Source organism: Solanum tuberosum, unplaced genomic scaffold, assembly GCF_000226075.1.
Source record: "Solanum tuberosum cultivar DM 1-3 516 R44 unplaced genomic scaffold, SolTub_3.0 scf00101, whole genome shotgun sequence".
In the NCBI taxonomy this organism is placed as follows: Eukaryota; Viridiplantae; Streptophyta; class Magnoliopsida; order Solanales; family Solanaceae; genus Solanum; species Solanum tuberosum.
In genome coordinates, this window is record NW_006239029.1 from 1,094,871 (window position 1) to 1,107,626 (window position 12,756).

General features: G+C 31.7%; 2 protein-coding genes across 2 annotated transcripts in view; both read left to right on the plus strand.

Moving 5' to 3' along the window:
* The first annotated feature begins 2,901 nt into the window (after window positions 1-2,901).
* On the plus strand, window positions 2,902-7,806 carry LOC102587281 (UDP-D-apiose/UDP-D-xylose synthase 2). The gene is made up of 9 exons (XM_006349005.2): window positions 2,902-3,280; window positions 4,349-4,441; window positions 4,577-4,684; window positions 6,318-6,432; window positions 6,511-6,644; window positions 6,741-6,842; window positions 6,926-7,018; window positions 7,130-7,265; window positions 7,352-7,806. The coding sequence occupies exons 1-9, from the start codon at window positions 3,014-3,016 to the stop codon at window positions 7,462-7,464; spliced, it is 1,161 nt and encodes a 386-aa protein (XP_006349067.1). The 5' UTR covers window positions 2,902-3,013; the 3' UTR covers window positions 7,465-7,806.
* A 3,076-nt stretch (window positions 7,807-10,882) lies between these two features.
* LOC102587598 (BTB/POZ domain-containing protein At3g44820) overlaps window positions 10,883-12,756 on the plus strand; it is an 8,126-nt gene continuing 6,252 nt past the window's right edge. The window contains exon 1 of the mRNA XM_006349006.2: window positions 10,883-12,321. Within this exon, the coding sequence (XP_006349068.1) occupies window positions 12,272-12,321 (50 nt within the window). The 5' untranslated portion in view covers window positions 10,883-12,271. The remainder of the gene's footprint in view (window positions 12,322-12,756) is intronic.

Sequence of the window (12,756 nt, forward strand, 5' to 3'; positions counted from 1 at the left end):
AGAGAGAAGTATTGAAAATATCTGTAAATTATTAGTTTTATTTTTGAATTGTTGACAGTCTTAAAAATATTTTTTTAATTAATTAAATAAACTTAGATATACCCTCGATCTGCAACATGATATAACAAGTAGTCTCAAACTCTTATAGGACTATAAGACTCTTAATAAAAGGACGAGAAAAATGTTGACAACACCCTTAAATTTAACGAGAAATTGGATGTATATTTTCTTCATGTTACAAGATTAGAGATGTATTTAAGTTTAGTTAATCAAATAAAGAAATATTTTAAAGGTTGTTAATAATTGAGGAATAAAACTAATCCAAAAATATTTAATAGACTATAAAATATTATATTATGAAAAAGGCAATAGTTTCTCAAATCAAGACTTTAAAAGAATATCTATATGTGCATAAAAGAATATCAACTCCTTTGTTGATAGCTACGGCCTACCGGTCGTTTGGTAAGCGGGATAAGTGATGTATTTCAGAATTAAATTTGAAATAAAATTTATAATATATTTGATTGTGAGATATTTCATTTTAGTCCATCCAACTTATAATTATTTTATCTATTTCTCAAATTAAATAAATCAATTTAGACATTATAATTTTAATATAATTTAAATTTGTGCATCGAACGATCCATTATTGATGAAGGCGACAACCTTTTCTCTCTCTTTTTTCGGATCTACTAGTTTGTTTAAAAAATAATGTAATTTTTTTTTATAATTCTTTAATTTTAATTTTACACATAACATGTTTAACACCATAAAATTAATAAAATGATATTTTAATATATTTTATATATCTTAAATTTAAAATTATAATTTATTTATTTTTACTGTTTTAAAATTCGTATCAAATCAAAACATGACACCATATTAAAATAAAAGAAGTATTAACCTTATATAACGTGTAACATGAATTGCCAGCACTTTAGAAAGTGATAGATAAATACTGCTTAACAGAAAATATTTATTGTTGCAAGTTGCAAAAACTATAATAATGTTGCCAAGGATAATTTTGTCGTTAGTTAGAAAATAATAATATTAATTGCTAACGAACAATATGATTTGATTTATTTATCGCTTTTTAGTGAGTAAGGTATATGATAAAAATCTAGTTAAATGATATCGATGACTTAAATGGGTGTCAATTGAGAAAGAAGAAGACGTTTAAGGAAAATAGTGATAGCAAAATGATTTATCTTTAAAAAATAAATAAATTATACTTGCTTGTTTCACACATTTTCTACCTCTCTTATCTATGTAATTTTCTATTTTTTTTATTTTTATTTTTATTTTTAATGTAATTTTCTTATAATTTCTAATATCCACTTTAACTAGGATTTTTATGCCACAATCAAGCATGATTTTCAGTATAGTTTCATGACCTTATTCTCAATTATATGAACAATTGAAGTTTGAATACATATTTTAAACTTAAAGAATACAAAAAAATGAAATTTAAACTATGATATTCAACTCAAGGACACAATTTGAACTGCAAAACCAAACTTTAGATTTTAGAATAATATATCTTTAAATAATTTTTAAGCATGGGCTAAGATTTAAACACACATCTTAAAAGTGGTTATTGGGTCCAACAAATAATATCGTATAATTTTATAAGTGAAACTGATGATAATGATTTACACATTTTATATAAATTTACACATGAATATTAAATAATTTATAGCATTGGCTGAGATTTAAACATACATCTTAAAAGAGACTACTGAACCTAACAAATAATATCGTATAATTTTTATAAGTGAAACTGATGAAAATGTTTAACACATTTTATCTCTATTTGCACGGGTGAGCCAAAAACAAAATAATAATGCATTTACTATAGTTTCACAAGTAAAATTATCTGAAAATGATAAATTGTACACAGATCGGATAATAAGGTAACTTTACAGATTGCTCATAAAATAGAAATAATAATAACTAACATGAAAAGAACTATACAAGTCCAACACAAAGAGAAATTAAGAGAATTATGGTTCTTACTTGGTTTTGATGTTCTTTATAATGTGAAGTTGTAAATCCTTATTCATCTGCCCGAGTTGTAGTAGGAAGATACTTTCTCTCTTCGAGTATTATTATTAGATATATAATAACGCTTATTGAGTCTATCAAGCTATCAAATTTTCGCAGCACACCTTCGTGCAGGTCAATGCCAACTCAAAGTCATTGTTGAGTGTGAATTGAAGTCTAAATGACAAAGGCAGTAACCAGTAAGATACTGAGATTAATATTTAATAATTATGTAGGGATAAAGTAGTAAGTTTCTACCGTCTTAATGTGTTATCAGTTTACCTAATAATCTAATATTAAAAAAAAAATCAATTTGATAATTTTAAAAAAAAAATCACTAAAACCCCATTAATTCAATAACCGATAACAATAAATCAATAACATTTTTTCGATTCAATTTATTGATCGGTTCAGTTTTTTGCACCGCAAAAAGCATAAAGAGAATACTATCTTCAAAATAATTATCGAGTGCCAATAAATAATAACATCTTCAATATAATTTTACAAATAAGTCAAATAAAAATGATCTACTTAGATCTTATCTTTATTTGAGTGGAATAGCTAGAAATAAAACGACAACATACCAATATAATTCTACAAATAAATTTTTTGAAAAATAGTAAGTCGTAAATCTTATCCATTTCTTTCTCAAATAGGTAAGTTATTTTTCTACCCAAAATTACCAACTAATGCCATTCCCAATAAATTTTTGACATAACCCAATTTTGTAGCGCGTATTATTAAGTGTGATACTCGCGAGTGTAGAAAGAATACTGCTTAAAAAAAATATAAATTCAGTCGGGCCATAACCACAGACTCTAAAAAGCTATCCTCCCTCGTTTTTCTTGCTTTAAATATATTCACCGTCAAAAAACCTATACATACATATTGATTCACTTCAATATAGAGAGAGAAATTTAAAAAATATCTTCAAAAAATTGCGGTGAGAGAGGATTTGCAGTAATCGGAAATGGCAGGAAGAGTAGATCTGGACAGTAATCCCATAAAACAGATTACGATATGCATGATTGGTGCCGGTGGATTCATTGGCTCTCATTTATGTGAGAAGCTTTTGTCGGAGACTCCTCATAAGGTGCTCGCCGTCGATGTTTACAGTGATAAGATTAAGCATTTGCTTGAACCGGCGACGGTTACTTGGGCTGATCGAATTCAGTTTCATCGAATCAATATTAAGAATGATTCTCGCCTTGAAGGTCTCATCAAAATGGCAGATCTGGTAATTTTAAGCTATTTTATTTCCTCTATGGGGTATGTATGTGTTAATGATGCAAATAATTGGATGTTCATTTGGTGAATTTTGTGTTTTTTTTTTTTTGAGGATTTTAGTAGTTTTTAGCTTGGTGTTTGGATTATTTGATCTGGTGGCGGAGACGAAATATGAAGTAGTAAACACACGTAAGCTAAATAGGTTCAACATTTATTATATATAACAGTATAATTTTAAGTTCCATGTTTGAGATTGAGCATAAGGTACTTGCTGTCGATGTTTATAGTGATAAGATTAAGCATTTGCTTGAACCGGCGATGCGTACTTGGGCTGATCGTATTCAGCTTCATTGAGTCTAAATTAAGAATAATTCTCGCCTTGAAGACCTCATCAAAATAGCAGATCTGGTGATTTTAAGCTCTTTACATTTTTGTATTCGCGTGGTGAATTTTGCGTCACTCTTAACTTAAGGAAGTTCATTATGCACATAATTGGATTTTATGAGTAATTTCTAGCTAGGTGTTTTGATGATTTAATCTCATATCTTCTCTTTTAGTTATTGCGACATTATGAAAAGCTTTAATTTATTGTTAATATGTTCCTAGAATTTCAAATTTTAATATGTATTTATTGGGATCTGTTTGGGGAACCTAACATCTTGTCTATGGCAAGGCTCGTGAGGGGCTGGGGTAGCCCTAGTTAAAGTCATGATCTATCATGACGCTTGCCTGATGTTATTAGTTGAGAAATAAAGTTGCACTCTTGCTATTAGTTATAACTTTTGACATGATAGTGAGCTCTTGTGACATGTATTGGATCTGAGTTTGCTTATTTGGTATGGTATTGTAGAGAGGATATCCAGACATTTCTAACGCATAACAGTTTCCTTTTTTTATGTATCTAATGCATTTTTAATTAATATTAAGGATTATTAACTTAACTTTGCCCTATTTTCTGTGGGTATTGGTTAATTTATGCATCTGTACATTTTCTGATGGCTTTTTCCTGGATTTTTAATGTTGACCTGTGCAAGTCTTTGACAATTTCTGACTTTTTTGTTTTTTTCTTGTGATGTAGACCATAAATCTTGCTGCGATCTGTACTCCAGCAGATTATAACACTCGTCCACTTGATACAATTTACAGCAATTTCATTGATGCTCTACCAGTGGTATGCATTTTGGATTTTTAATTTCATTGATAGATGAAATTGCCAGTAGATTTTGTGGTTGTCACTTGTAGGAAAGATTTCACCTTTTTTCAGCTGAAGTTGAGATGTGAAGTTGATTTGAATTGATTAATGCAGGTCAAGTACTGCTCAGAAAATGGAAAGCGTCTCATTCACTTCTCAACTTGTGAAGTTTACGGGAAAACCATAGGTGCCTTTTTACCCAAAGACAGCCCACTGCGGCAGGTAAAACCTTGCTTTCCTTGTGTTATATTTTCAGTTTAATACAAAACTAATGCTGAACTTTGATCTGTTATTTTCTCTGTGTTTCGTGTGTCGTATCATGAAAGTTCTTGTTATTTCATTTAAATATCCAAAAAAGCTCTTGTAATTTCCTAAACAATATCAACCTTTCGTGTACTCTCAATTTGGTCTTAGTATTGCGATTAATACTGTCTGATACAACTAAACTTGAGTTTTTAGATTTTTAAAGTTCTGGATGAAGTCTCTTTCCTCAGCTTGCTTGTTTTACTTGTCATTTGCTCTCATAGTAGACATGTATCAATTTAGATAGAAACCTGTGGATATCCAAAAGTATTCTCAATATATCCTTGGGTTTTCTTATGACTCCGTCTTCCTCTCTACTCCTGTGGGTACTTGGGTTGGAGTTTAGTCTAACCGAGATGAAGCTAACCTACTTTATCAGTTTATCCATTTTAGCAAGTCTTACTTTCTGTAATAGGCTCGTCTTGGGCTAGAGTGCTGTTGTCAGTCTATTTATTTAGTTTGTTGTCATACCATGGTTGCAATGTTGAACATATCGATATCTTTTTGAAATAAGTTATTTCCATTTAATGTGTTTGTTCAATTGTAAAGCTTATAGAGGCATAAGGGAATTATACATGTTCTTTTGACTTATGAAGAATTTATAAATATTCAGTTAACAGAAGAGGCATTTATTTGTATCTAGTTTAAAAAGTTCATTTTTTATCAGTTAGAGAAGAAAAATGAATTCTGTTTATACTTAATAGGGATGTTGATTTTGCTATGGTCAAATGCTGAATCTCTTAACTGAGGTTGGTGTTATTTAGAATTCTGAGCACCCAATTTCAACTCCAGGAGGACCTTCTGTGCAAGAATTTGTTATCTACTTGTTGACAATTTCTAAAGCATTTTTCTTTTTGGTTCCATTGGTACAACTCCGAGCATAGTACTTAACCGAAAAAGGTTGATCTCACAAAATTTGACCATTGTACAACGATAGATGTTCTATTCTTGCCTTGTTGCTAGCATTTAAGTGGTAAACTTCCCTCTTACAGCAGTACACCGTGAATAGCTTGATTCCATAGGTTTAAGATGCCTGTAATGTAAGGTGTGGACTTGTGGTTCACTTTAGGTTTTGGTGCTCTGTACATTCTTTCCTAGCTTCCTCCCTACACTACGTCCACAAACCAAAAATGAGAGGAGAAAATGAGAGAAACAAGATATCTCAGTTTCTCCAAATTCCAGGGAAAGCAGTCATGAGATTTCTCTACATGTACAATGTGTGTGCTGATGTCATGTTGATTACTGAAAAGTTGGTCATTGATAAATATTTGCTGTGGTCGTTGATAAGTTGGTGCATAGTGAGCCATATTAGCAATTTCATCTCCATTCAAAAGTAGGACAGTGTTGATTAATTGTAAATGGTATGCTTTGAAGTTGAACGGGCTACTGCGTAATTTCAATTGTAATCAGGAGTCTGAATCGAGAAATCAATGAGAGTTTTGTTTAGTCCACACTATGTTTAGCTGTTGTTGTGGATTCATGGAGAATGTCATTATTTACCGTTTACTTTACATTGTTTGCCTTATATATTCACTCTTGACTTTTTTACTAGGATCCTGCTTATTATGTGCTTAAGGAAGACACCTCCCCTTGCATCTTTGGACCAATTGAGAAGCAGCGGTGGTCCTATGCGTGTGCAAAACAATTGATTGAGAGGCTGGTCTATGGTAATTTTATATTTATCTGTCTGTTTCATAGTTGAATCTCTTACCATATAGCTTACGTGTCATGTGTTATATTTACAGCTGAGGGTGCGGAGAATGGCTTAGAGTTCACTATTGTAAGGCCATTTAACTGGATTGGTCCTAGGATGGATTTCATTCCTGGCATCGATGGTCCTAGTGAAGGTGTTCCAAGAGTATTAGCTTGCTTTAGTAATGTATGTGTACTTTTCTCTTTGGTTGACCTTAAAACCTGTATCAGATGCTCACTTGTCAGTCTCATGTTTTAATCTTCTAATGTTCCCTCATCTCAGAACCTTTTAAGACGTGAACCTTTGAAACTTGTGGATGGGGGAGAATCACAAAGGACGTTCATATACATCAAAGATGCCATTGAGGCTGTTCTTCTAATGATCGTGAGTTTTGACCTCCTTAACCCTCTACGTTTGTTTCCAGAAATGCATTAGGATCTATGTTGATTCAAGTACATACAATGCAGGAAAATCCTGCCAGAGCCAATGGCCATATCTTTAATGTTGGTAACCCTAACAATGAAGTTACTGTCAGGCAGCTGGCTGAAATGATGACTAAGGTGAAATAATTATTCAATTTGTCTTTCTCCTACACCTACTCCTTTGTCCTAAATTTCATGCGCATGTTGTCGACACAATGTTTTTTTCTCAACTCCTTTGGATAATAACAGGTGTACTCAAAGGTGAGTGGAGAGTCTTCTATTGAAATACCCACCATTGATGTAAGTTCTAAAGAATTTTATGGTGAGGGGTATGATGACAGTGACAAGAGGATTCCGGACATGACCATAATCAACAGGCAACTTGGTATTGACCTGTTTCTTCGTCGATTGACTATTTTAATACCTTCAAAAGTTGAGAATAATCTGACTGTTAAACTGTGTGATGACCAGGTTGGAACCCAAAGACTTCCCTATGGGACTTGCTAGAATCCACACTCACATACCAACACAGGACCTACGCCGAGGCTGTCAAGCAGGCCATGTCTAAAACAACAGCAAATTGATTGTTCGCTGCTTGTTGGCAGGTCTTGCAATATCTTGTTACGATTCTCCCGAGTAAAAATCTACAGTCCATCACTCATACACGTAATTTTACGTCCCTTCTGTAATCAATCATGTATTCTATTTTGTGACAGCATATTTATTAAGAAATTTGTGTCATAGGCTGGGTGTATTATGTCACTAGAGCTTCAAAATAGTTATTGGGGTATTAGATAAAGGAAAAGCTGTCCTGTTCTTATAAGATTTGTTGTCATTCATCTATTCATTCCTGTGTATGGAAACATCTTGTATCATTTTGATCGACCTATTGATGGAGCAATAAATTTTCCTATTTATTCATGTGATTGTCCATTCTTTTACTTGTACTGAATTTTGTCATTTATGTTGGATTTCAAATTTTTAAAGATTTTGTGTATGAGTTTCTCCTACTTGACGTGATTACTATTACAGAAGTTTAACCCGATCCCTGCACTATGTTATAATGCTCCTAAAATAGCGAGTACATTAACTACAAAGAAGAGTTGCATGATTGCATCACAAGTTTGAAACTTTGATAACATAGCAATAATGTCATATTGCCAGAGTTGTGATAGAGTGGTAGTAGTCTTTTATCGTTAATCAGAGGCCTTGGATTAGAGTCTTTATGGATATGAAGTTGCCTTTGTTTGACGTCTTGGGTTTGAATCTTCTTGGTATGAAGTTTCCTTTGTCAGATCTTGGGTTTGAGTCTTTCGGGATATAGAGTTGCCTTTTTTAGAGAGTGTTTTACTTCTCAATGTGAAATATTTTTGGTGCAAATTCAAATTTAATCGGGCTCAATGTGGAAACAAGACAACAGATGGAAAAAACAAACAAAAAAAAAAAGCAATAAGGTAATAGCACATTTAAGTTTATGGGTTGGAAGAGCCCATTACCAAAATATCTTAATCATTTTCGGAACTATTTAATTCCAAAGAATATAAATTCATACTAAAATTTTGAAATAATTTAATCCACAAATCAAACAATCCCTTTATAGAACTATAATTATTTGGAGAGCATTTATGTATAATAACATGTAACCAAAAAGGGAATTTTAGAGAGATTATGTTACATAATTTCAACTTTAATATTATAAATTTATAACTAACTCGAGTTGTTTTTGTGTCCTTTTTATTTTATTTTATATGTATATAGATCACCTCCTACATAGTCATCATAGTTTAATTCTTCTTATGGTCGCAAAGTGCAAATAGTTTTTCACAAAAATTATACATTAAGAAGGTGAGAAAACTTATGTTACACATTTTAAATGTACTCTAATATTATAAAATTACAATTATATAAAATTGCTTTTATGCCTTATTTTTAATATATAGATATTTCCCTCATTTATTAGCTTGCAATTTAATCTTTAATCACGAATTGCAAATTGTTTCATAGCCTATTAAACTAATTAAATGTGGTGCAAATATAATTTTTTGGAAAAGAGGTCAAATTTGTCCTTGAGAAAAAAATATTTAACATTCACAATACTATCCATATAAAAATATCTCCATTATTATTTAAATTGTTAAAAAATACTCTCTTTGATCCATATTAGATAAACATTTTCTATTTAACACCGTGATTAAGTAATCATTAAGGAGTCGTTTGGTTACTGTATAAGAGACATCTTATTCATGTATAAAAAGTTGCATTAGCTTTACTGTGTTTGGTAGAAGTTTTGTATTAGGTATAAAAGTCAACATAACTTATACCATGTTTGGTTGGTAATAATTTAAATGTTGTATAAAAGTTATTCATGTATTAATTATACGATGTTTGGTTGCATTTTTTGTAGTCTTACATAATTAATACCAACATAACTTATGAGGGAATCTATGTATAAAGTTATGCAGGGTAGAAGGTGGAATAAGTTATGTGGGTATTAGTTATACATGTATTAAAATGATAAATTACATATTTACCCTATTAATTTATTTTTATTTTTTTAATTGGAAACTTTACTATTTCCTATATACGTTTGTTGTTTTTATTTCTTTTTATATATAGATCATTTTCATTTCTTTTAATTTATTTTATTTTTTTAAATTGAAAACTTTATTGTTTTCCTATCTACGTTTGTTGTTTTTATTTCTTTTTATATATAGACTATTTTCATATATATTTTTTTATATATTTACCCTTTTTATTTATTTATGCAAATATAAATATTTTTTTAATATTAGAGATTTGATTGTATATTTTTTGACGGTACATATGCTAATCAAATATTAGCATTATGCTGGAGTTGTTCTATCAGTTTAGGATTTTTTTGTTTCCAAATTAGATTATTTCTAGTTGTTTTTGTTTTGTCTATTTTGTTGACCGACTTGGTCACTCTTGGACCTTGTTTGGACACATTTTTATTTGATGAATAAATGGACATGGTCCAATGTTGATTAAAAAAAATAAAAAATATTAGCATTGTATATTATTCAATATATTCCACATTTTATTAACATGTATTATTATTTTGTAAATAATATATATTAATAATTTACTACAAGTTTAATATAATAGTTAATAATTCATGTATTGTAATCTCTACATAACTAAATAATACCTACATAACTAATATCCACATAGCTAATACTCGCATAATTAAACCCTGCACAACTAAACCCTGCATAATTAAACCCTGCATAACTAAACCCTGCATAATTAATACATGCATAACTAAACTCTGCATAATTGATACCTGCATAACTAAACCATGTATAACTAATACCTGCATAACTCTAACCAGTAACCAAATGGCCCCTAATAGATTGATTAATTTTACTATTTTACCCTTTGTTCATAATAATTTATCTCTTGAAAAAATAAACTCTTAGATCTTCAAAACTTATATAAACTTCTAAAAGTCATATTAATGGTAGGAATAAATGAGAAAAATTTAATTAATTTTATTCTAATTTATTAAATGATTAATTAATATGAGACAAATATTTTTTAGCAAAATGTTCATTTAATACGAAACGAAAGAACTATTGTCTTGATGCTAGTATGAGATTTATACCACATGACATGCCACCTCAACTCTCTTAAATATACTTTTGTCTTCCTACCTTTATTGATGTGTAGTTAATTAATGATTTTAATTTAATGTCCTAAATTTTTTCTCTATCTTGTACACAAAGCAAAGCACCAAAGTAAAATAAAAGGCAAAAAAAAAAAAAAAACGCATTCGAACATTAAATGATTGTAGTAACGCCATTTTAGGGGGGGCATTTGCACTTTTCCCATTTTTTATTTTTTATATTGGAGTTTAGTTTATGCTTTATATTTAAGAAAACATAAATTTATATATATATTTTTTATTATAATAGCTTCTAAATAATGCCTACTTTAATTTCTAAAAATCTTATTACTCACTAGTTCTTAGTTTGATGCACGTGATAGGTTTCATGATTTTTTTTGATAAATTTAATTTAATCGAATTTTAATATGAATATCGAAATACGAGAGCTGACATTGTAAAAATCAGAAGCGTAGCTCCTCACAGAACCCGAAGCCACATACATTCTCATTGGATCCATGTGTTCCTCGATTAAAACCCAAATCGCACTCCACCTGTTCGACAAAAAGCGTCAACCAAAACTCAAACCATCATATTCTCTCCCCCTTTCTTCATCATTAGCCATGTCTTCTTGTCTCCATTTCCTTCTAGTTTGTCCTTCTTCGCCGGCCTTTAAAACCCCTTTGTCTCTTTTTCCCTTTTTCTACTTCCATTTGTATGATATATAGTGGTATATAGTGAGTATACTTGTACATGTAGTGCCGGGTAATGTAAATGTAAAAAAAGATAGTACTAGTCAAAAACCCAAATGAATATTGTAATGGGTTTTTGCTGAAAGGAAGAATCTTTGGTGGAGATTATGCTTAATTGTTTAAGCCGGTTTTTTGTGGGTTCTCTTTACACATATGCCACAAGTATATAATATATACTGTATATAAAAGTAACGTATTGTATATTATGGACCATACCTGTTGCTTTGCTGTGCTGTTTCATTAGTTGGGGGTTGTTGTGACCAGTGATTTTTGTTTTCTTTTAGATACACAAGAAGAGAAAATGGTGAGGGGCAAGAAGGTTTTTTTTTTTTTTTTTGGTTTTCCATCTAGTGTCCGATAGTCTATTGGGGCCTGACTACATCGGACGGCAAGTTCCATACCTGTTGCTGTGCTGTTTCCTTTGTTGGGGTTGTTGTTGTGAGCAGTGAATTCAGTTTTCCTTAGAAACACAAGAAGAGAAAAGGGTGGGTTTGGGGTGAGGGGGTAAAAAGCCTTTTTTTTTTTTGGGTTTTCCGTCCTGTGTCCAGTACCCGCATTGGGGTCTGACTAAAAAGTCTTATATTTGAGGTGAGCGTTCGCTAACAAAGACACTCGGTATCTAGGAGGACTCGAACCCGAGACCTCCCTTATTGGTATCCCTTATTGGTAGGGGGTTAAGAAGCTTAGCTGTAAGAGAAGGGAGGGGGACCAATGATTATGATTTTCTTTTTGGTGTCTAATTAATTGAGTGGATTCTTATGACCCCTTAAGCTTTGACTCATTTTGGACTTCATTTATGTGGCTCCCATGTTTGGTGATTTTGCTTTTTTCCTTTGATGGGGGTTTGTTTAACTTGGTAATTAATTGCCAGCATCATATAGGTTCAGATGCTTTCAATTGAATTCAGTAGAATTTGTGTCGGAGGAAAAAGGTGTGTAAGTTGTGTTGGAGAAAATACAAATTGAGTGTAGGGGTGAGAAACAAAGTTGTTGTGTTCTGGAGTTTGGATCATTGATGGCACCGGCTGCGAAGGTTACTGGATTCTACCGTGAGGGAAATGACTGGTATGCTACATTATTTCTTTTGATATGTTTTTACTTGAACCGAGGGTCTATCTGAAACAACCCCTTTACCTTCGGAAGGTAGGCTTAAGGCTACACAGACCCCACCCTCCCCAAACCCTACTTGTGGATTACACCGCGTATGTTGTTGTTGTGCCTGTGTTTATTTCTTTTGATGTGTTTTTACTTGAGCCAAGGGTTTATTGGAAACAATCTCTCTACTTTCAGAAGGTAGGCGTAAGGCTGCGTACACCTCACCCTCCCTAAATCCTACTTGTGGATTATCCCGGTTATGTTGTTGTTGTTCCTGCGTTGATTTCTTTTGATATGCTATTGCTTGAGCCGAGGGTCTATCAGAAACGACGTCTCTACCCCTTCACAAGGTAGGGATAAGGCTGCTTACCCCCCCCCCCCCCCCCCCCACCCCCCCCCACCCCC

What these genes read in the sequence shown, in the direction of transcription:
- LOC102587281 (XM_006349005.2), top strand. Translation starts at nt 3,014, where the DNA reads ATGGCAGGAAGAGTAGATCTGGACAGTAATCCCATAAAACAGATTACG. An exon ending in TGGCTGAAATGATGACTAAG is followed by an intron (nt 7,019 to 7,129) that starts GTGAAATAATTA and finishes GGATAATAACAG; the next exon opens with GTGTACTCAAAGGTGAGTGG. An exon ending in CATAATCAACAGGCAACTTG is followed by an intron (nt 7,266 to 7,351) that starts GTATTGACCTGT and finishes TGTGATGACCAG; the next exon opens with GTTGGAACCCAAAGACTTCC.